General features: G+C 46.3%; 1 protein-coding gene across 2 annotated transcripts in view; it reads left to right on the top strand.

Annotated features, from left to right (window-relative positions):
• ENAH (enabled homolog (Drosophila)) overlaps window positions 1-20,268 on the top strand; it is a 58,891-nt gene extending 38,623 nt beyond the window's left edge. Inside the window, exons 5-14 of one of the 2 annotated variants that reach the window (XM_014539961.1) lie at window positions 69-179; window positions 2,932-3,197; window positions 4,605-4,750; window positions 4,911-4,968; window positions 6,180-6,228; window positions 7,624-7,690; window positions 11,536-11,598; window positions 15,341-15,419; window positions 16,721-16,778; window positions 17,327-20,268. In XM_014539961.1, coding sequence (XP_014395447.1) covers window positions 69-179; window positions 2,932-3,197; window positions 4,605-4,750; window positions 4,911-4,968; window positions 6,180-6,228; window positions 7,624-7,690; window positions 11,536-11,598; window positions 15,341-15,419; window positions 16,721-16,778; window positions 17,327-17,364 — 935 coding nt within the window. In that variant the 3' untranslated portion in view covers window positions 17,365-20,268. The remainder of the gene's footprint in view (window positions 1-68; window positions 180-2,931; window positions 3,198-4,604; window positions 4,751-4,910; window positions 4,969-6,179; window positions 6,229-7,623; window positions 7,691-11,535; window positions 11,599-15,340; window positions 15,420-16,720; window positions 16,779-17,326) is intronic. The other variant, XM_014539962.1, reaches the window with a different exon arrangement.
• The last annotated feature ends 4,329 nt before the right edge of the window (window positions 20,269-24,597 follow it).

Here is a 24,597-nt window from a genome sequence, read left to right as displayed (position 1 = left end):
TCCTCCGGGCACCCCCGTTGCCTCAACTCCCTCCTCCAAGCCTAGTGTTCTCCCTTCTCCCTCTGCAGCTGCCCCTGCCTCTGTGGAGACTCCTCTAAACTCTGTGCTGGGAGACTCCTCTGCTTCTGAGCCAGGCTTGCAGGCAGCCCCTCAGCCGGCCGAGACGCCAGCCCCACCGGGTAAGGCCCCCCCGGAAAGGTGTAAATTAGAAACATTGAAGTTTGAAATTATGAAACTATTTATTGAACTCAGAATAGAAAGGTAATACAAAAAAAGTTAAAACAAATGCACCTGTGGCCATCACCGCCCCCCTGGATCGCTGCAGCGCCCACCAGGGGGCGGTAGCGCCCACTTTGGGAATCACTGAGCTAGATGTTGGCATCTTTAGCAGGATCGTAACTGACCAGTGATTAAGGGCCTCCTGGATGCATTCCTTCTCAATTTTCACCGAGAAAGCGTTACAGGCCACACTCAAGGTGCTTGATAACTATGTGATCAGCCTGGTCTTCCTTTCGTGTCTGGAAAGTTTAGAGAGAGATGTTTAATGTTTAGTGCCCGGCTGTAGTCATTATATGTCATCCTAGGGCAGTGATGGCGAACCTTTTGAGCTCGGCGTGTCAGCATTTTGAAAAACCCTAACTTAACTCTGGTGCCGTGTCACATATAGAAATTTTTTGATATTTGCAACCATAGTAAAACAAAGACTTATATTTTTGATATTTATTTTATATATTTAAATGCCATTTAACAAAGAAAAATCAACCAAAAAAATGAGTTCACGTGTCACCTCTGACACGCGTGTCATAGGTTCACCATCACTGTCTCTAGACTCTTAATAGGTTAAGAGAAAGATAGCATCTGAAAGATTTGGTGTCTAGACTAAATTAAACCTAATGTATTTTGTGAAGAAAATATTTTATACTTTATACTTGGTTCAGAATCTTATCTTATTTAATTTTGTTCTGTCCTTTGGCAATTAACTACTTCTGAAATACAAAATTATTTTTTATATTTATATTCTATTGTTTCCAGCAAAAGATGTCCTTCTTCCCATCATGATTTTAAGCACTGTTTTATGAGAATTTCTAAATTCTAGACTTTAGAACAGGATGATTGAACAGACTCAGGATCATAAATCTATTTTATAAACAATTCTCCATAATTTCTTCTCAATCTATCATTACAAATATGCAGTATTTATCTTCAGCAAATCATCAGATTGTACTAAATTGTGTCATCTCTCTCTCTCTCTCTCTCTCTCTCTCTCTCTCTCTCTCTCTCGTTAATCCTCACCCATGGATATTTTTCCCATTGCTTTTCAGAGAGAGTGGGAGGGAGGGAGAGGAGAGAGAGAGAGAGAGAGAGAAACATCAATGTGAGAGAGACACATCAATTGGTTGCCTACTGGTTGCCTTCCACATGTACCCCAACCCGGGGTGGGGAGCGAACCTGTAACCCGGGTATGTGCCCTTGACTAGGAATCGAACCTCCGACCCTTTGGTGCACGGGCCGATGCTCTAACCACCGAGCAGCACCAGCCAGGGCTAAGTAGGGATTATTTCTATCTAGAGGAGGACCTGGCTCTGTAAGTAAATAAGAAGGTGTTTAGCAAACCTCCTGCCCCTTTAAAAATAGGATTTAGCAAGAATTACAGAAAGGAGTAGGATGACAAATTGGTGCTTACCAACAGTGTTATAAGTCTGGATTTAAACACACCGTTTTGTTTTTAAATCTTCGTTCTCAAGATAAAGTAATAAGTCTCATTATTGCTACATATGTATTTTTTCTTGTGGACTTCTCGGATTTGCATAAACATGTTGAGCCAAAATTCTAGTTTAGTATCACTGTGACAGTAATGAGGCACAATTATAGCTCGATGGGTCAGACAGCCTACCTGCAGCAGCCTTAGCAGTAACCCCTGGGAGATTGACAGCCCCTCGGAGAGTGACAGCCCCTGGGAGATTGACAGCTCCTGGGAGAGTGACAGCCCCTGGGAGAGTGACAGCCCCTGGGAGAGTGACAGCCCAATGGACTCTCCTTGAAACACTTTATGTTTTGAGCTTGTGTAACTGCCCAAAGGCAGCAGTTTCAGAAGATGTACCTCCCAGTGTGCAAATAGCATTTTATTTGCCCCAAAACACCCCTTTGACGCCTGAAGGGACGGGGTACCCCCTAGGGCAGCTTTCTGATATTAAGATCTTGTCCGCTCTCTTTTGTGATTTTAGGAGAGTTGGACATTTTTCTCTTACCCCCCATCTTCTAGGCTAAAAAAACCCTCTGTACTTTGTCCATGTCACTGAATGATTTCTGATAGTTATTTGGCGGTTTTGCTATGTCCTAGTCCAGTCCTTAACTTCAGTGATTCTCCGTATTCTCGCTACACATTGGAATTCGATGGGGAATCATTGAAGATGTTGATGCCTGGGACCCACTGACCTTTCTGTTCTCAGGCTAGCCACTTTGGCTGTCTATATACAAGTCAGTATATGTCTTTGCTCTTGTAGAATTTATTGAATTTACAATTTACACAGATTTTTGGGGGGTCTGGTATTTCAAATAGTACCGACTGCCATCATATACATTGCCCCCCCCCCCCGGGGTGCTGCCTCCCTTCCAGATTTTATAAGCATTTATTTTGTTTACTAAATCCCCATGAACGAAAAAGAAATTCTAATTAGGTGCCCTGTGGCATAGATCTATCAGTAAAGCTCTAATACTACAGCCAGTAGTTATGCGCTGTGGCTTCACATGTTAGTATCGTGTTAATACTGATTAGACTCTCAACATGATGGTAAATGGAACTCGTTAATAATGTAGCAACAGTCTGAGTCGCCCGTTCAGTTTGGCATGACGCTCTGCCTACGGGCCCACGTAGGTACTGTCATTTGTCGTCTACTGTTGCCGGTCTCATTGTGCGTTTCTTTCTCTCAGGCATTGTCTTGGGACCACCTGCACCTCCACCCCCTCCTCCGCTCCCACCAGGTCCTGCCCAGGCTCCAGGGGCGCTCCCTCCTCCCCCAGGACCGCCCCCTCCTCCTCCACTTCCAGTTCCGAACCAGGTGCCCCCTCCTCCCCCACCTCCCGCTCCTCCTCTCCCTGCCTCTGGATTTTTTATGGGATCCGTGTCCGAAGACAATCGCCCGCTAACTGGACTGGCGGCTGCAATTGCTGGAGCAAAACTTAGGAAGGTGTCACGGGTAAATGCGATTCCAAATTATTGTATATTTTTTTTTATGTCTGTCTCGTTCTTCCTCAGTGTCTATCTCGTTCTCTCTCAATGTCTATCTCGTCCTTTCTCAATGTCTATCTCGTCCTTTCTCAGTGTCTATCTCGTTCTTCCTCAATATCTAACATCTCGTTCTTTCTCAATGTCTGTCTCGTTCTCTCTCAATGTCTATCTCATTCTTTCTCAGTGTCTATCTCGTTCTCTCTCAATGTCTATCTTGTTCTTTCTCAATGTCTGTCTCATTGTTTCTCAGTGTTTGAAAGACTGACTTGCTTGTGCTCTAATTTTATGAATCCTAGGTTAATGACTTCATTCATTTAAAAAAAATGGAAAGAATTTAAGTTTACGGAAAAGTTGCAAGAATAATATAGCTTCTGAAAACCCACCACCTAGACTCACTGGTTAACATCTGACTCTTAGTCAGACTTTTATTCTTTGTTCTCTGTGTATGTTTTCTTTTACACGCACACGCACACGCACACGCACACGCATGCGCATCTCTTTTTGTCTGAATTGCGAGGAAGTCAGGGATACCAGGCCCCTCTTTCCCTAAACGCCTCACTGAGCAAGGACATTCACCTGCATGACCACAGTGTAATTATCCAAATCAGGATCTGTTGTCGCTGGAATGCTATCACCTACAGATCTATTATCTGTTGTCCAGTAATGGCTTCTACGACAGTTTTTTTCTAGCCCAAGACCACCACCCATTCTAGGTAGTTGTTGTGTCTCTTTACTTTGCATTAATCTGTAGCAATTCCTCAAACTTTCATGATATTGACTTTTTAAAAAAATATATTTTTATTGATTTCAGAGAGGAAGGGAGAGGGAGAGAGAGATAGAAACATCAATGAGGAGAATCATGGATCGGCTGCCTCCTGCATGCCCCCCACTGGGGACCGAGCCCGCAACCCAGGCATGTGCCCTGACCGGGAATCGAACCGTGACCTCCTGGTTCATAGGTCAACCCTCAACCACTGAGCCACGCCGGCCGGGCGATGCTGGCATTTTGACAGCTAGAAAACCATTATTTTGTCGCTCATCCTTCAGTTGGGTTCATCTGATGTTTTCTCAAGACTAGATTCAGGTGATGTGTTTTGGGGCAGGTATTTCTTCACCCCCAATATGTCCTTATCAGTGTATCCCACACAGGGACATGTGATATATTCTCCCCATGTTTACTGATGCTAACTTGGAGAAAACTTCCCTTGTTCTGTAAGATCCATGCTATTCACCCCCATTGGTTCTTAAAGAGATTGCAAAATAGATGTCTTATAGAAATGGTTGCTGCTGTGTTATTCTGGTTTGAGTGTCATATAACGGGAAAGTGCAGTATTGCTTCACCTAGGAGTTTACCATCTCTGTGTGTTTCGTTAAGATGGAGGACGCCTCGTTCCCAAGCGGGGGCAGTACCGTTGGTGTGAATTCGGCCTCGTCCAAAGCAGACACGGGTCGTGGGAACGGACCCCTTCCTCTCGGGGGCAGTGGTTTAATGGAAGAAATGAGTGCCCTGCTGGCCAGGAGGTAAGTGAGCAATTGTGTGGGCGTGTCCAGAATCGGGAGTGTTTTCTTCATCTCCTCTCAAATATAATTTATCTAGATGCAGTTCATCCCTCGTGGAGTCGTTTTTATACTAAGAGATGATTTTTTTAAAAAAAAGAATCCAATTTACCTTCCGTTTTAGGAGGAGAATTGCCGAAAAGGGGTCAACAATAGAAGCAGAACAAAAAGAGGACAAAAGTGTAAGTTACTAAAGACCTGGGAGTGTGAGGCTGAAGCACAGCTCATTCAGGAAATTCTGGCAACGATGGGTGCGAACTTCACGTGAACTTAAGATTGCTTCTCTTTTTAGTCTTCAGGCAGTAAGATAGCTCGTGCTGAGCGGTGCTTGTACATTTTTAATGACATTCCTAGTAAGATGGGTTGACTACCTGGGGTGGAGAGGGAAGCCCTAGGTTCAAGTCTGTAGAGTTTAATTCTGCACCTAAGTTTATCATTAAAGGAGCGGGAGCTGGCTCAGTCGGATAACCTTAGCGCTGCTGCGGAGAGGGGAGAGGCTCCCACCACCTCCGCTGCGCTCGCCAGCCCTGAGCCCCGCTTCTGGCTGAGCGCACTGACCACCAGGGGGCAGCTCCTGCATGGAGCGTCTGCCCCCTGGTGGTAGGTGCGCATCATAGCGACCGGTCGTTCCGCCATTCGGTCGATTTGCACATTGGGCTTTTATTATATAGGATGAGCGAATGACCTTCTACTAGATCAGCGGTTCTCAACCTGTGGGTCGCGACCCCTTTGGCGGTCGAACGACCCTTTCACGGGGGTCGCCTCAGACCATCCTGCATATCAGATATCTACATGACGATTCATCACAGTAGCAACATGACAGTGATGAAGTAGCAACGAAAATAATTTTATGGCTGGGTCACAACATGAGGAACTGTGTGTAAAGGGCCAGCAGGTTGAGAACCACTGTACTAGACGGTGGTGGTGGTTTGGTTTTGGTTTTGTTTTTTCCTCTTAGGGTGCCCGTTTCCTTGCATTTAAAATGAAGCAATAAGACTACAGCAGCAGCGTTTATATAGGTGTTTCCCCTGGGAGCCTGCAGCTGGTTATTAGCTGGGCTCCTCTCCCAGTTCAGCTGGGCGAACTCTCCTGTATCTGTTCCGTGGATGGATGTTGAACACACGATAGAATGGTTTTTCCCGATACACCGGGCCTTCTGGGCTGCCACCCCCCGTCTGGCGGGATAGCGTTGGCTGGTGCAGTTCTCAGTGAGAGCGCGAGGGAAGGAGTTCCGGGGGCATCGGAGGGCACACTGCGAGGAAAGTGAGAGAAGGGAGAAGATGGGCGAAGGGAGAAGTGGGAAGTGGCGGGAAGGATATTGGGAACGGAAGGACTAGCACTGACTCTGTCCGGCAGGTGCGGATGCTATTAACACGTATTTCTGTGTGTTTAGGAGGACGCGGAGCCCGTCGTTTCTAAGGCCTCTTCCACAAGTACCCCTGGTAAGGGCACGAGACCTGGCTCACCCTCTCCCAGCGTCCTCTCTCTGGTCACACGCTCCATTTCCCCAGGGTGGGGTCAGGTGACCGCGGGGTCACTAACATGTGAGAATTTCTGTTCACCCTTGAGATCACATGGCCTGTTTTCCCCTCCGCCCTCTGCGATGATGCCAGAAGCAGCTGTTCATTTCTTTTTGCTGTTGGGGGGACCTGTTGAGACCCCAGGTTTTCCTCGGATGGTTCTTTCTTTGGAAAATCGTAATGTTTACACATTTTGTGGGTTTCCTTGGTAACGACTCAAGGTTATTCACTAACACAAAGAAAATGCATTCGTAGATGAAAGGGAAGTGTTTTTTAATCATTGGTTCTTTTTTTAAAAAAATACTTTTATTGATTTCAGAGAGGAAGGAAGAGGGGGAGAGAGAGAGAAACATCAATGATGAGAGAGAATCATGGATCGGCTGCCTCCTGCACACCCCCCCCCCCCCAAGGGATCGAGCCCGCAACCCAGGCATGTGCCCCTGACTGGAATCGAGCCCGCGCCCCTTCAGCCCGCAGGCCGATGCTCTATCCACCAAGCCAAACCGGCCAGGGCTAATAATCGGTTCTTATAGATTGAGCATGTTAACCAGCATTAAGTCTTATTTCCAAACATTCTCAAAATGGGAAGGTTGTCATTTTAACCATTCATTTAGCTCATGGTGATAATCAAGGAAATAAAGCTTCTAATTTGTAAGGGGAGGGGGATCTAAAACCCTTTTGGAAACATTCTTGAATTCAGTGAAATTTTTAAAAGTATATTTTTATTGATTTCAGAGAGGAAGGGAGAGGGAGAGAGAGATGGAAACATCAGTGATGAGAGAGAATCTTTGATTGGCTGCCTCCTGCACGCCCACACTGGGCATCGAGCCCGCAACCCCGGGCATGTGCCCTTGACTGGAATCGAACCCGGGACCTTTCAGTCCGCAGGCTGACGCTCTGTCCACTGAGCCAAACCAGCTAGGGCCTTACACTCTTTCTTAATTTAAAATACTTTATACTACTTCTTTCTAACTACTTAAAAATATCCTGCTCTTACTCTGATGATCCTGTCTTTATCAGAGAAACCTCTTCCCATCCGGTGCATAGAATTAATAGTATTTTAGATGTAACCGTCTAAGCATATCCCCGAGAAACGTGTCAACCTTGCTCAGTCTCCTCATTTTAAGGTCTGAAACTGTTCCAGTCGGAACCCTTACCGATTTTAACTGCAGTTCACAACTGAAATTTAAAAAGTTTCTTATTTACCTAGACTACTGCCCTTTCCTGTATAATGGTGTTTAGTGCTTTATGACTTGCTTTACAATAACTCTGGGAGCGTGTCGGGTATTGAATAATTTCTCCTCTTTATTTTTAAAGAACCAACAAGAAAACCGTGGGAACGAACGAACACCATGAATGGCAGCAAGTCGCCTGTGATTTCCAGGTATGAGCGTGTTTCTAGTGCATTTTTATCTGAGAAGAAATCGACGTCTGCATCTTGACCGCAGAGAGAAAATGGGATGGTAGGTTTGACACTGTACGGTGGAGCCAGGGAAACGCCCGTGTTCCTGCGGCTGTTGGACAGGCACTGTGCCCCTTTGTATGTCACCGGTGATTTGTTTAAATTGTCTAAATTCTGCCCGCTGCTTGTTCCCGGCCAGGCTGTCTGAACTGTCAGAGAGCTTTTATTCCTCCCATTTTTTTTTTTTTTGAAAGATTCAAAATGACAGAAAAGCTGAAAGAACAGTACAGTGAACCCCCATATACCCATCACCTCAATATGCCAATTATTATTACTAACATGTTGCCACATGTGCTTGAGCTCGTATCTGCCCGCCCATCCACACAATTTTCCCTCTGAATAGTTAGAAGGCAGTTTGCAAACATTGGCTGCTTTCCCCTGAATACTTCTGCATTTTTCCTGAGCACCGGAACATTCTTCGACGTACCCCCGATACTGTTCTCACTCTCAAGAAATTTAGCACCGAACCATAATTTACAGAATACATTCACCTCTTCCCGCTAGCCCCGGGGGCATCCTGTATTTTGTAAATGAAGTTTTTGAACGAAGCTTATGTTTTAACACTGAAAAGTGGCTGGAGGGAAAAGACCATGATGTTTATGAGAGAGCAAAATGAAGCCTAAAGTTTTGAATTTGTAAAGTAGGAAGACTTACGGTTCTCTCCGTTGAAACTTCTAATTATAATCAAGTTAGAAAAGAGAGTGCCCGGAAACAAGGTGAATTAATGCATGTTCCTACAAGTGGCCGTGTGTGTGTGGTCGAGGAAAGTCACTGTTCCTTAGCGAGGCGTGCTTTATTAGCATAACAAAGTTCATATCTCAAGTCTTGAACAGAGATGAAACTTTTTTGTTTGTTTATGAGACAATTTAAAGGACTCCCAGGAACAAAAGCTATTTTCCTAGAGACTAAAGAGTTTTGGATTTGTGTGGTTTTATTTTTGCCTTTTCTTTTTGAGCTAGTTGCCTTGTTTCTGCCTCAGAAAAAGCAAAATTGACTCTACTTACAGAAATCTAATAAAGAAAAACACAAGGATGGACCTCAGAGTCTCACAGATCTGTTCTGTGTTAGCCTGAATCTGAATTTCCATCTGTTTTCCCAGTGGCCCTTCCAGATGACAGAGCAGGTTTGCCGGGGACACGATGCTTTAAGCACCGCAAAGGAACCGGGCCTTTTGAACAGAAAGATGCTTTGTGTTTCTGAAGGGACTGAGAGAGGAATCTATTTGATTTTATAGAGGAAGATGCGGAACTTGCTTTGGGTGGGCCTGTTTTCTCAGGAGAGTGGAGAAATGGCCCGGTTAAGTTCCCAGATGCCTAGTGATGGAGTCTGTGAATGCATGTCCGGTAGCTGTTACTGCCTTTCTTCAGTGGCGCGGTAGGAAGCCTGCTGTATCACGTACACATCAGAGAACAGAACTGTGATGTGCCCTTTGTCCTCTGAGGGTGTAGATCAAGCGTGTCAAACTCGTGGCCGGTTTAGGTAAGTAAACGAGGCATGTGGCCCGCCGGCTGCGAGTTTGACATGCTTGGGGCGGGGAGCCATTCTTTCTCTTTGCCGCTCTTCATCCCTATCTCGTCGATAGGAATCCCATGGCGGGCTTGCCTACAGCTACCCCTGAATTCACGCAGAAGTATCTCAGAGGGGACACGGAAGAGGGTCTCCCCAGGGAATATGTTTCTCGATGTGGTTGGGTTCGTTTAGCGCAGGAGCGGGGTCCGTCCGGCCAGCAGGCCGCACGAGGCCCTCGAAGTCATTTGGTCTGGCCCTGCCAAGGCCTGAGGGGTGAGTTCTTGAGATGTCTGACCGGATGGAGCGGACTGATTCTCAAGTTGATAATTCTGTGTGGCCGCTGTGGGTGATGTGATCAATATCCAAGTGGACCTTGGCAGAAAGAAAAGGTTCCCCATCCCTGATTTAGTGAATGAAAAATTACTTCTGGGAAGATTTTTTCAGACTTCTAAAGGCATTTTAATGTGTCCTAAAGGCCACCATTGAAAAAGCATCTTCACATAGATTAGTGCCGCGGTTCTCAACCTGTGGGTCGCGACCCCTTTGGGGGTCGAACTCTCCTTTCACAGGGGTCGCCTAAATACATCCTGCATATCAGATATTTACATGACGATTCATAACAGTAGCAACATGACAGTTATGAAGTAGCAGCGAAAATAATGTTACGGTTGGGGGTCACCACAACATGAGGAACTGTATTAAAGGGTCACGGCATTAGGAAGGTTGAGAACCACTGGATTAGTGGAATATTGGCTCTTACTATCCAGGACCCCGGTAGCTGGTGTTCTGTTCCTGTTCTGAACTAAGAATTCCGAAAGGCCCAGTTACTCCCTGACCAGTCGTACACCTTTCCATAGAGTCGGTCCAGCTGATGGTGGAGGTCTTCACGTTCCACCGCAGACACTGTTAAACCAGAAGCCATTTTTTTTTCTTTTCTTTTTTCTTTTTTTTTTTTTAAATATATTTTATTGATTTTTCATAGAGAGGAAGGGAGAGGGATAGAGAGCCAGAAACATCGATGAGAGAGAAACATCGATCAGCTGCCTCCTGCACGCCTCCCACTGGGGATGTGCCCGCAACCAAGGTACATGCCCTTGACCGGAATCGAACCCGGGACCCTTGAGTCCACAGGTCAACGCTCTATCCACTGAGCCAAACCGGTTCTGGCCAGAAGCCATTTTTAAAATATGCTTAAGAGACGAAGAACGGTATGCCCTGGCCGGTTTGGCTCAGTGGATAGAGCGTCGGCCTGCGGACTCAAGGGTCCCGGGTTCGATTCCAGTCAAGGGCATGTACCTTGGTTGCAGGCACATCCCCAGTGGGGGGTGTGCAGGAGGCAGCTGATCGATGATTCTAACTCTCTATCCCTCTCCCTTCCTGTCTGTAAAAAATCAATAAAGTATATTTAAAAAAAAAAAAGAGAGACGAAGAACGGTATTGCTTTTCTTCCTAAGTGATCTCCCCCGTTCCTTCTGAAAAGCAAGTCCATCAGCTGTTTTAGGTTTTCATTGAAGTGCGCCTCCTCCTCGCACAGTAGTGAACATACCCCTTTCTCTTGTGGATATCCATGTTGTCACTACGTGCGTGGTAACATGGGTTAATATCCTATATTAACCATTCATTTATAGGGTTAATGGAATACTGCATGATGCTGTGTTTGTTAAGATGTCAGGTAGTGGCGTTAAAAGCAAAAATGTCGTCGTCAAAATGCTCTGGACTCTGCCTGGAATATCATGTTGGAAAGTGTGTGTTTTCTTTAAGAGCTTACAGGTCCTCATCAGGAGCTTACAGATCTTGTATTCAGGATGGGGAAAATGACCTTGGCCTGCCTCCCGATAAGAGTTTGTTCTGTATCCTTCAAGCCACAGTGGTTTTGAGTGTACTTTTATTTGAGGCTATATAGCTTTATGTTCACTCCAATAGAAATGTCTTCTGTGTTTTGATACTTGCTGAATCTCTGTGTTGCGGATTTTCCCGTGTCTGCCGTCTGTAAACAGAACGATTTTTTTTTTAAATTTCTGATTAAGTAAACAGTAGCCTCACATAATTAGAATTAGTTTACAAAGATCTACTTTTTTGGTTGGAAACCTCATTTTAAGGTCAATGGACTCCTTTAGTTCTTATTTTGCTAAGTTCTTATTTTAGTTCTTGGAGTTTGCTAAGACTAAAAAAAAAAAGCTATAAAATAGCATGATGAGAATTACTTTTTAAAGTTCTATTGTCTACCTACCCCTTTAAATGGTTTTTCCCCTCCATAGACGGGATTCTTCAAGGAAAAATCAGATTGTTTTTGACAGCAGGTCCTGTGACTCATTACACAGGTATCACCCTGAAGTGGCTGTGATCTGAGACGTTGAAATGACGTGTTCAGGGCAGGGATGAGCTTTTTCTACCTGGATCGGTAATCACCACGAGGGAGATGTTTAGAACGATCGAATCTTTCAGGTTTAGCTTTATTTATAGAACACTTAAAAAAAAAAAATCTAAGAGAATTTAAATTAGTAAAATTAATAGTGTTCATTTCTTTGCCATCACTTTATCGTTATGTCAGTATCAGTATAAAGGGTAAACCTATCAGAAATACTAGAATGGGAATCTGAGGCTGCATAGTATATCTAGGCTGTTTGTAGTGTTTTCATTTTCTTTTAAAGATTTTTCTCTTTTTAAATATGGGGCGAGGGCTTTTAGAAAGTTTGATACTGGGACCCAGGACAGTAGTCGAACCACAATTGTGGATAAGTTATTCTTGGAGGAGAGTCTCTAGATACATGGTTGGGAATTGAGTATCTTTAACAACCTACCGTCTCACATCCTGAACGGATTATTTGTTTTCCAGGATGAGTCCTAGGATCCCTTTTTTAAATTAAGAAAATTTAAGATGTGATTCGTGTATTTCTTTCTTCATTAAAAAAAAACAAAACAGGCAATTTGAAAAAATCCTCAAATGCATAAGCTATATTGAGACTTAATTTGGCAGAACAGGGACTTAAATATTGTAGAGGCAGCACTCTCATTATAAAGTAACAAAAACCGCTGAGAAACCCTCATATTTTGTTATCAGTTCTGGTGAAAACTCGTAGACTAGAAATAACAGAGATCTACCCATGTTATGATATGCATCTATGTTTAAAAGTGCATGTCCAGCTGCCTGGGAACATGAGCTGAGTAGGATAAGGAGGCGTGTTGATAGCATGAGTGAGGAGTTCTGTAACCAGACCCTATTTGGCCACATTGTTAACCAGTTAAAATTATTCCCATGCCATTGGTGATTCAACTCTTCGACAAGTTTATTTTGTCAGCCAGTGACATTGGCATAAAATGTTTATATGACCATAGTAAAATGGTTTTTTCTGCTTCTTTTTTTTTTTGAGGTCATTTAATTTTTGAGACCAAAAGATTCATTCAGGAAATTTGCTGGTAGATAGAAAAATAGCACATAACAACAAGATGTTCTGTTGTCAGTCGGGCGTCTCAGTTAACTGGCTGCTTTTACTCGTAGTGCCTGCTGGGACACTGTTGTTGATAAACCTGTTTTTTAAAAAGTGGTGATTACTTCATTCCTTACGTATGAAAAGTTCCCCCCCTTAGTTCATTATCACGGTGGTGGTGGTGGTGGTGGTGGTGGTGATGGTGGAGGGTTGCATGTTAGCATGAACTCCGTTTTTTTAAAAATTGCATGCTCCCACGAGTGTTGATTACATAACAATCATTGATTGCACCGTTGAGTCAGTATGGGGATATGGATAGCATACTGCTCGATTCAGTAGCAGACTGCGGTCAGTCACGTGCCCTGAAAGGTATGCATGGTATAACTTAGGACAAAGTGTTTGGGCAGTTGTACCATGAACTGTGAAAAGTAAGAGAGAAGCAGGGCCGTTAAGGATTTAACGCTGGAGGGCGGGAATCAATGGACGTAGGTAAGTGAAATGTTCAGGCTCGACCTTTAGGAGTGTGTCATTGGGCCGGACTCTACGTGGAGCACCGGGACTTGCATACGGTGGACCTCATGCATCGCAGGTGACTATGCCACTAAGTAGTCTGCTCAGCCAAGTCAAAAAGTGTCTCCTCACAAGAGGAAGGAGAACAGGTCATAGAAATCTCCTTCCCCCCACAGTGTCCGCCTCGGTGCTCATTGTGACGTTTTCTGAACGTTATTTTCCTTGTTCAGACACATGTAGGAAGAGATCTAATAAAATGAAATGGGTTGACTTGCTCACAGCACCCTTTTAAACAGTCATATGTTTGATGTTAAAGCAAATTAACTCAGTCTTGCAGCTTCACAAGCAGGTAGAATGTGCCTTGTAAGAGCTATACAGTTATAACCTTGTAGAGGGTGTCCCAAAATTCACGCAAGAAGTAATTTTGATAGAAAACACAGGTTTATAATTAAAAATTGTAAATTTTTTATTGATCCATAAAGTATCCAGTATAGGGTTATGTATGGAATAGCAGATCGGGTAAAATGGCCTCCACGGCTTTGCTGGCACATAGGCAAAGCCGTGGTCTTCATTGGTCTTCATTGTCCCTGCTCCTGGGCCATCATTGGTACTTGGTAATGCTTATCAAATTGAAAGGATTGAAATCAAAGGGCAGCAGATATTAGAATCTGATTCAATGAACCAAGTAAAATTAGGCTATTATTTTTTGTTGTTGTTAATGCTCACGCAAAATTCAAATCTTGCGTGAATTTTGGGACACCCTATAAAAGTCATTATATCTGTTGAGTCTTGGTTCAGATTGCTTAACATTGGTACTCTGCAAAGTTGGAAATACATGACTTGCCTGACGGTTTTACTCGGCATTGATTTGCGGCCCTTAGAGAGTGGCCGCCTACGACACGAAACCAGAAAATAGAGGAGGGGCCAGTTACCTGGCTGGCTTTTCCACATAGGATTTTGGCTGATTGCCAGAATTGGAGAGGAAGCTGTGGCTGACTTATGTGATATTGAAACCTTTGCATACACTATGCCTCATCCCAAAGACTTTATTTCTTCGTGTGAAAATTTTAATAGAAGCTAAACTTCTGAAAGTGCAGCAATTGACCGTCAGCTTTTTGTGTGACATTTCCTTAAAAAAACAAACACACACACACACACACACCATAAAATAACTGTACGGAAGTAGTTAGCCACACCACCACCATTCGGATGCCATCTCCATAAACACTTTATCAGGAAATAGTCATTGGCTATGACTATACGTAATAACCATTTCAACGTAATCACTTCCCCAATATTTTTTATTTATTTTGGTGCTTGAAATGGAATAAAAAAAAAACAGACAAAGAAATCATGCTCAGTCAAATGTTTTTGCCCCCAAACCAAGGTGTAGAATTTGTTTAATTGATTCACACGAGAGTAAAACATTTGTTTTTTATGTTTTCCCTCCCACTGGCTCGTCAGCTCTCTGGCAGGTCACGTACACTTTCAAGAGAAGGAGAGCGGACGGGGTGGTGTCACCTGGGCCCCGGTGGGGCCGCCATCCCCTTGTCTCTGTCTTGATGGACACGTCACATGTCACGGGTGACCTGCCTTGTGCCCAGAGAACCTTGGTCCCCTCCTCTTCACTGAAGTCACCTCATCTTAGCACAGTGATGGTGAACCTGTGACATGCGTGTCAAAGGTGACACGCGAACTCATTTTTTTGGTTGATTTTTCTTTGTTAAATGGCATTTAAATATATAAAATAAATATCAAAAATACAAGTCTTTGTTTTACTATGGTTGCAAATATCAAAAAATTTCTATATGTGACACGGCACCAGAGTTAAGTTAGGGTTTTTCAAAATGCTGACACGCCGAGCTCAAAAGGTTCACCATCACTGTCTTAGCACCTTCCCCCAACTTCTTGACAAATAACTGAGAATGCGGAGAAAAGTTGCAAAAGACGTTCTGTTTTCTGTCCTGATCAGCCCTACGGCTTTGGCCATTAACTTCTTCTTAACACGATGCGTTTTAAGACGTGCCCTGAGCTCCGGGGTCGGGCTGGGCCCTGTGCAGGGATGTGTGAGCTCGGGGGCTCGCCGACGCGTTGCTGACCTGCCCTGGAACTTTCGTTTGTACAGACCCAAATCCGCGCCCTCATCGCAGCCCAGTGCCAACGGAGTCCAGGCCGAGGGACTAGACTACGACCGGCTGAAGCAGGTGGGGCTCGGCAGCCGGCGTCTCACGGCGCTCGCTGCTTTTTAAAAACTATCTCGCGTGCATGTGTGTGACAGACGGTGAATGTGCCCGAAAAGCAGGCGGAGCTCAGGTGTTTTCTGCACATGAAACAGCGGCATTGGCACGCTTTGCGCTTCTCGGATCCTCGCGTGTTGGTGCCGGGGGTTTGCGTAAAGTGGCCGCAGCGGTCGGGGGGTGGGCACCCCTCCGCTATGAAAGGGAAATGGAACGGGGGCCACATACACGCCTTCACATGTGTAGTAGCCACGTTAAATCAGTACAGAGAAACAGAGGACATTTCAAAGTCACATTTCAATGTGTGATCAGTATTTTAAAATACTGCCCTCGCCGGTTTGGCTCGGTGGATAGAGCGCCGGTCTGTGGCCTGGAGGGTCCCGGGTTCGATTCTGGTCAAGGGCACATGCCTGGGTTGTGGGTTCGATCCCCAGTGGGGGGCGTGCAGGAGGCAGCCAATCAATGATTCTCTCTCATCATTGATGTTTCTCTCTCTCTCTCCCTCCCTCCCTCCCTCTCTTCCTCTCTCCCTCTCTCTCCCTTCCTCTCTGAAATCAATAACAATAATATTTAAAACAAATAAAATAAAACTACTAATGACATTATTCTCTTCCTACTACATTTCTGAAGTCTAGTGTCTGTTTTACATTGAGAAAGCATCTCGTTTCAGCCCAGCCCCTTCCAGGGGCTCGGTAGCTCCGTGTGGCTGGTACCTTCGGTCTTGGACCGGGCAGGGCCAGCAGGGCCCCGTCCACCTTTCTCTCCTGTGAGGGCAGCCCCTGGGGGCCTCCGGGGGGACCCCTGGGGGTCCTGGCCATGCAGTTGGCAGCTGTGGTGAGTCCTAAGCCAGCCCCATACGTCAGGCCTGATGACAGGTGTGCGAGGAGCTGGCTGTCCCCTTCACGTGTCTCCTCCTCCGCACCCTGGGGTGCCCCGCCCTGCACACCCTCCCCGGAGGCTAGACTGAAAGCTCCTGTCCTTTCTGGAGACGATCCGAGTCAGACCCGTCACGGGAAGACAGAGGGATGGATTATTTCGGTTCTAGAAAGCATTCTGTTTCGTATCTTTCGGGGAAGCCAAGAGGTTGGGAAAGGGAGACCATTGAAACGAAACGCACCGAGGCTCGTCTCCCGGCACAGACATCGTGACCCTGGAGACACGAACCAGGCGTCCTGTTCCGCACGTTATTCAGATTTTATATAATAGCAAGAATCGTTTCGGCAGTAACTTACCCTCTGTCTCCCTGGTGTGTTTCTCCGCTGTTTTAGGACATCTTAGATGAAATGAGAAAAGAACTAACCAAGCTAAAAGAGGAGCTCATTGATGGTGAGTGTGTCAACAAGTTTGGTACTCCTGCCGAATCCTGTTTAATAAGAATAGCGAGTTTTAAGAAAATGCAAATAAAATGCAAATAAAGAACCGGGCTGTTACTTGAGGGCGTAACACGATTCCTTTACCATCGTATCCTGCCCTTGGCTTGGCTTGTGGGAGGCGCTCTCTCCTTCTTATAACAGAGGTAAAAAATAAAGATAAGCAAGATCCCCATGTTTCAGGTGTTGAGAAGTAATGGCTGGGAAACGGGGTGATGAGCCTTTCTCTGGGTTCCCCTACTCACCCATCCCGCCCCCTTGGTTTTGAGCCCTCAGAATACGTGCCTTCACCTGGCCTCCGAAAGGGAGAGAATAAATAAATATATGCATGTGGAAATGGGTATCGTCTTTGCAATGAGAAGGCGAAAAGACCTATTCAATGAAGCATGCAAGATCCGTGTGTTTATTTTATTGCAGCCGTTAACATTTCTTAAGATCGAGCCACTCGTCTGTTTGTACCTGACTATTTCATTTATTTTGAATCCTTTCCCTTTCCCCACTCAGCAATCAGGCAGGAACTGAGCAAGGCCAACACCGCGTAGAGAAGCAAACTGCGGGGAGAGAGGACTTAAACCCGGAGGAGGAAAGACACAGCGACCAACAGCAACGGCGAACAACGGGCCCTCCTCCGTTTGTGAGCCGTGAGAAGGTGATGGAGACGGTCCGAAGGGGGGGCGAGGGGGGAACCAACCTACTTTGAAAGCCTTCAGACACCGTTACTCCGGCGGCCAGCTGTTTCTCTCCCAGTTTGCTGCTTTACTCTGACCTTTTCAACGGGATGGAAGAGCCGTGGAACGTTCCAGAAAACGCTAAATAAGCCCGCCAGGCAAGATCGCCCGCCGCGCATTGAAATATTTTCCGGTCAAGATCGGATCTCACATTTCCACAACCCATGGCTTAAAAATAAAGAGGAGCGAGGCTTACGGAGGTTTTTTTTTGCAGAGAGCGCTGATGAAGAATTCAGCAGGTCATGCTATTGTATTGTACATGTTTCTCTCAGGTTCGTCTTCCTATCATACTTAGTCCATGAATATCGAGTGAGCCCCGTGTACGTTTCGATCGTCCAAGGTGGGACAGAACGGAATAGCTGTGTGCTTTCGAAGGGTGATATCTCTCAAGAAAGCGTCCCCAAAAAAACGACTTTGTCCGGCTGGAGGAGTTTCAGGATGATGGGAAGTCTCTCGAGTTAGCCTTCACGCAATTTTGTAGATTTAAAACATAAAATTCATCCAGAATTTAAGAGATTTACATGCCTTCCTAAATTGTTACAATGCTTTACCAAATCGATGACTCCGACATCACACAAAGCAGTGGTCAAATGTAAGACGATAATATTGTAGATTTTTCCTGTAGGTTTTTGACCTTTTGTAGACTTATTGCATGTGGACATTTTTATAATGTAATTACACAACCACCACAAAACGCGCTTTTTTAAATCGCCAGACAGTAATGCATGTCACCGTTACTACGTAGTGGCCTTTTCAAGGCCTGGTCCCAGGGAGAAAAAAAAACATTTTGTAGCATCGAGGGGAGTGGGAGGGAGGGAAGGAATAATTTTTTTATTTCAAGTTCATCTCTGCACTATCTTTTTTTTCTCGATTACCTGCATGAAAAAACACGGTGAGGACTCTCTCATGACTTTCATTGGTTAGTATGTACCAGAACCAAGTACGCAATCCTCTCCGTCACGTGTTCAGCGATGTATCTCTGGGCTTCGGGCGTTTCCAGGGTCTGACACACGATTCTGCAGGTACTACACGCTCCCGACCGCAGAGCTGCTTTCGGGGTTTTGTGATGTTGAATGACGAGCGGTGACCATGGCGGCAGCAGTTAAGGTCACGGAAAGCGTTGGGTGAGGGGCAGCCCCTGAGGAGTTGGGCATAATTTTCTTTTAATACATAAAGTGAGACTCGGGCGGTGGGAACGAGGAATTAGTTCCTCTGCCTCCCAACTGTGCGTGCGCGTGTGTGTGAGTGCGGGCACACGCGTGTGGATGTAACCCACTCCCCCCCCCCCCTTTTTTTTTTTTTGACATTTTGTAAGATTAAAATAGGGCAGAAATCCTGTCTGTTGCAATGATAGATTTTTTTTTTTTTTTCACATTTAGGAAATCAAAAATCCTCTAGGCTCTCCACCTTGATTCATGCTTGAGTTGTTATGTGCCATATTTGCTCTGACGTCTTTGGTGATCACTAAAATGTTGAAGGAATGATCCACCCGCTTTCTAGATTTCGTGCATCTCAGTCCGTAAGACGGGGCTTGTCCATAGCGTAGCTGGCTGGATGCTGCCGGTTTGCACCGTTGTCACGGCTTGAATGAGGTTTGAATGAGGGATATTTTTTTTTTCTTTCCTTATTACAGTAGTTCTGTTTCTGTACAAACTTCCTTTTTAGGTGGATCTGTGTTAGATGAGCTACCGTAGTTCAAGCGCACAGTTCTCTTACTCTGTCCGCCCTTCATTGTCATGCATTCGTAGTAAAGACATTAAGGATGCCACAAGCTTACAAAGTACTGTTTTCTTAAAGGAATAGGAGGCATTTTCATCTTTATTATTGTACTTTTCGGTTATGTAAACACCCGTGATCTGAACGTTTATGTCCCCTATAAATCTGGTCGGAAGTAACTTTGGGTTTTGTTGGTTTAAGTTAAATAGTCTACGCTAGGGTAGAGGACTGTGGGGTACGAATGGTCCAGAGGAAGATGAAAGACGACAATAAAATGCTAGATCTGACAAGGGAACTGGTTGATGCACTAAACGTTTTGTGCCTTGGTCTCACGTTAACACGATGTCCGTGTCAAGCGACAGAAAGAACCAGTGTCGAACCACCATGTTCTGCTTCCCGTCACGCCGCCTCCTCCCAGGTGGCTACGCGTGTCCTCTCCAAGGAGCTCGATGGCATCCCTGTCCCCGTCTGCTGTCACGCGTGTGAGCACGTGTGCGAGGGATGTCAGCGATGACCGCGGGAAGCAGCAGCCGGGGTTCTGCGCCTGCCCCACACGCCGTGGGAACCACGCTACCCCCGAAGGTTCTTCGTGCTCCTGCACGTTGGATGTCTTAAGCAGTTTAGGGGGTCCTTTCTCACGGCAGGAGGGCGCCTCCTTTCCTCAACACTGTGACCTGATCCGTGCACACCTGTACTCCACACCCCGTGGACGGCGGACACGTCAGCTGCACACCCACTGAATGTACACCCCTTAGCGCTGGTGCTGAACTCTCCGCAGAACCGTCATCCTGGTTTCCAAGTGCGTTTTGAAAATTTCGCCAGCATCCCGCGTCCATCGCAACTGAAGGCGACACACGAAGGGATGTCGACGTCCCCCGCTTTCCGGCGTCCTTCCTGCCTCGCGTCCAGGTTCTCCGCCGTTTTTTGATCGTTGCTGTTTTCATTTACGTTTTCCTACACGCTAACTTCGATTGTGCGATTGAAATAAAGTTGCAGTCTATACGTGTTGCTCCGTGTGTGGCCCTTAGATCACCGAAGGGAAGGGAGCGGTTGGTTCTCAAACACGTCTCCTCGAATGTGGGAAATCGCTTTTTTTTTTTAAGGTCCTGGGCCACGTAAGGTTTTACACGTCGCGTCCCTGTTCTTGAAAGAGTTCGTAAAAGTCACCGATACGAAGGAATGTGTGCGGAGGGGATGTGGGTCGTGTGTCTCCTTTTTGTTTAGAATGATTCACGGTTGGCCGTTCCCGGTTGGTTCTTATTTTCTCACGGCCCCGCTGAACACAGTGTTCTTATTCCTCTTCCAGTCAAGAGAATGACAATGTGTAATTTTACTCTGTTGTTGTCCGACCACAATAGTCAGATACTTAAACTCCCTTACGCGGTTCAAGTTGTTCTCCACATAGCATGCAGGGCAGAGGGCATTGTGTGGTCAAGGGCCTTCACCAAGGACTGAGTTAAATACCGTGGGATCGCCCTGGCCGGTTTGACTCAGTGGGTAGAGCGTCAGCCTGCAGACTGAAGGGTCCCGGGTTTGAGTCCGGTCAAGGGCACTTGCGCGGGTTGTGAGCTCGATCCCCAGGGAGGGGGGGTGAGGGGTGTGCAGGAGGCAGCTGATCAACGAATGTCTCTCATCATGGATGTTTCTATTCTCTCTCCCTCTCCCTTCCTCTCTGAAATCAATAGAAATATATATATTTTTAAAAATACAGTGGGATCTGTGTATGTGTAGTGTGTGATTATACCTGATGCCAATTTCTTGAAGGCCCGAAGCAGCAGTACTTTTTGTCTGACTCCTACAAAGTCCTCGTTTTGAGCTCCATTTTAAACCCCATCGTCTTCCTTACAAGTACAGCCGCGCGGCTCTCTTCTTGCGGCAGACCCGTTGCCCCTCGCCGTCCTTCCCGCGTCCCCATCCTTCGGGGTCGTTGCCGCGGCGACCCAGTCCACAGTTCTAGAAATAGCAACCGAGGGTTTTTCCTATCCCATCCCAGGTTCTTGCTCCCTTCCTATATAAACACATCAGAATGTTTGTCTGCAGGCGGAAAGTCACTTCGATTCAGGAATGAATTCAGTGCCCTAGCCGGTTTGGCTCGGTGGATAGAGCATTGGCCCGAGGACTGAGGGGTCCCAGGTTCGATTCCGGTCAAGGGCATGTACCTTGGTTGCGGGCGTGATCCCCAGTAGGGGGCGTGCAGGAGGCAGCTGGTCGGTGTTTCTCTCTCAACCCTGATGTTTCTATCTCTCTCCCCCTCTCCCTTCCTCTCTGTAAAAAAATCAATAAAAATGTATTTTTTTTAAAAAAAGAAGAATGAATTGAGTAACAAATGGTAACCTTTTCCATTTGCCTCCCAACAACTTCTGTGTCTCCTAACTGTGTATATATTTCCGGCTCCGTTGTGAGGCCTTGGTCTTTAAATTTCAAGCAGCGTTACCCCGGGCAGCACAGTTTACACAGATGTGCTGCAGGACCCGTAGTTGCTTCTTGTAGCCGTCACAACTTAGCCTTGACCTTCCGTCGATGGAAAGCGTGAAGAATGACATCCTACAGGGCATGCTGCGTGCAGGACTCGCTGGGCGCTCTCATTCCTCTATGGAGCGATGATAAAATCCACTTTCCTGAGGACATTTCTCTAACGTTCACTTCAAAGCGCCAAACCAGATCCTGGCATACAGTCCTTGTTTTTAGTAGATAAAGGTGGTGTCTGGACATCTCTTGAAAGTGCTAAGGCAGCGGTTCTCAACCTGTGGGTCGAGGCCCCTTTGGCGGTCGAACGACCCTTTCACAGGGGTCGCCTAAGACCATCCTGCATATCAGATATTTACGTGACGATTCATAACAGTAGCAACATGACAGTGATGAAGTAGCAACGAAAATAATTTGATGGTTGGGTCACAACATGAGGAGCTGTATTTAAAGGGCCAGAAGGTTGAGAACCACTGCGCTAAGGAGTGTGACAGGTATCCCAAGGTTAGTGATGCTCAATACTCGGGCTTTTCGCTGAAAAGCTATTGAATCATCCTATTTAGATGCGTTTGAAGTCACAGCGTGAAGGGTGTGTAAGGGACCTGGGTGAATCAGTGAACAGAATTGTGGTAGATCTGTTGGCTGCATAACGATCCAGCGGAGAACTTTGACTTTGAAGAGTTGTTTTTCTCTTGAGTGTGAGCACATTTGACGAAGAACCTAGAGCTGGGGATCCCTCGGGAAAGGCCATTTCTGGGGGGCAGGTACACTGAGGTCGCCTGGGCCAGTCTCGGTGTTCCCAGCACCCAGCAGGCTGCGATTTGGTTCTCCCCACGTTGACTCCAGATAATTTTTAAGAATTGAGATTCTTTTTTTTTTAAATATATTTTTATTGATATCAGAGAGGAAGGGGGAGGGAGAGAGAGAAACATCAATGATGAGAGAGAATCATTGATCGGCTGCAGCCCCACACTGGGGATCGAGCCTGTAACCCGGGCGCGTGCAGGACCCTTCGGTCTGCAGGCCGACGCTCTGTCCACTGAGCCAAACTGGCCAGGGCAAGAATCGAGATTCTTATATCTCTATATATAAAAGCCTAAGCGACCAGATGACCGGCCAGTAGCTATGACGCGCACTGACCACCAGGGGGCAGATGCTCAATGCAGGAGCTGCTCCCTGGTGGTCAGTGCGCTTCGACAGCAGGAGTGCCGCTCAGCTGACAGATGGGCGCCAGATGTTGGGCTCACGGCTGGCGAGAGCGCAGCTGCAGCGGATTGAGCCTCTCCTGCCAACACTCCCCGAGTGGGAGCAGCACAGCACCCAAGCCCGGGCTTGGGCTCCTCCCTGGCCACCTGCTGCTTCACACACTACTCCGTGCTGTGCAGGATCAACACGGACAAGCGGGCCGGAGCCCGTTGAGCTGGGGGTAAGGCCAGGCTGTGGCAACGCGGAGGTCCACTGATCCCTGCAGGCCTGGCTGAGGGACCCCCACCCGGTGCACGAATCCATGCACCAGGCCTCTAGTATGTTAATAATACTGGGAACAGGAGACCTTTAAGTTTAAAAGTCTAAAATGGATTAGAAAAAAAATATTGCCCGGCCTGTGCAGCTCCGTGGTTGAGCTACCGACCTAGGAACCAGGAGGTCCCAGTTCGATTCCCGGTCAGGGCACGTGCCCAGGTTGCCGGCTCCATCCCCAGTGTGAGACTTGCAGGAGGCAGCCGATCCATGATTCTCTCTCATCATTGATGTTTCTGTCTCCCCCCTCCCTTCCTCTCTGAAATCAATAAAAATATAAAAAATATTAACAGTAAATTTAGGGTGGTTAGGGATAATCAGTCTCGACATTCGTGGCGTTTTAGGATAACTCCTTTACAGAACGCCAGTGGTGAATTCACCGAAGAGGCAAATCGAGTCTTTTGGGTAAGAAGATAACATTTGAGGACTGCCTGAGTATAAAGTCTGTCCTTTATCTCTTCCTAAGCAGTTTTTCTCTATAAAGTAGGAATCCTTGTGAGAAGGTCAATACATGACTTGTTCATAATGATTCGGGTGTTAAAAGAATGACTGTCTCATTTAAGCATCTAAATATAGTTATTCATTTACTCCATCAGGCCCAAAAGCTTCCATTCAAGTCTGTACAAACATTTTAAATACACACTGTTGTAGCCACACCAAAAAACGTGCAGCTTTCAAAAAATGTGGTTCTTTTTTTTTTTTTAAATATATTTTATTGATTTTTTACAGAGAGGAAGGGAGAGAGATAGAGAGTTAGAAACATCGATGAGAGAGAAACATCGATCAGCTGCCTCCTGCACATCTCCCACTGGGGATGTGCCTGCAACCCAGGTACATGCCCTTAACCGGAATCGAACCTGGGACCTTTCAGTCCGCAGGCCAACGCTCTATCCACTGAGCCAAACCGGTTTCGGCAAAAATGTGGTTCTTACAGCGTCAGATGTCCCATGTCCTTCCATCCATGGGACCTCAGAGTCGTCGCCCCCCCCCCTTTTTTTTTTTTTTAAGATTAAAGGCATTTTTAAAAAATGTTTTTGAATTGGCTTAATTAAAATTTCAGGTGAGAAACATCAATTTGGGATGTTCATTGTCACCACCAGGTTGAACTTGGGTCGGAACGGGGTTGGCCCTGCCTGCCGCCGGGCCATTGGGTGTGTGGAGTGTTTCCGAGTTCCCCTGGCCCCTCGGACTGGACTCCGTGTGAGGTTCGCCCGCCCTTTCTTGCTGGTGGACTAACTCCGCATGTCATTCGCCGCAAACCCCATCTGACAGCCGATCAGCGGCTGCTGGAGGTGGGCAGGTGCAAGCAACGCAGACCTCGGCTAGTTCCTACCGGGAGGACTGGGG

Source organism: Myotis brandtii, unplaced genomic scaffold, assembly GCF_000412655.1.
Source record: "Myotis brandtii unplaced genomic scaffold, ASM41265v1 scaffold231, whole genome shotgun sequence".
Lineage (NCBI taxonomy): Eukaryota > Metazoa > Chordata > Mammalia > Chiroptera > Vespertilionidae > Myotis > Myotis brandtii.
Note: the sequence above shows the minus strand (reverse complement) of the source record. Positions and strands in the feature narration are given on the sequence as shown.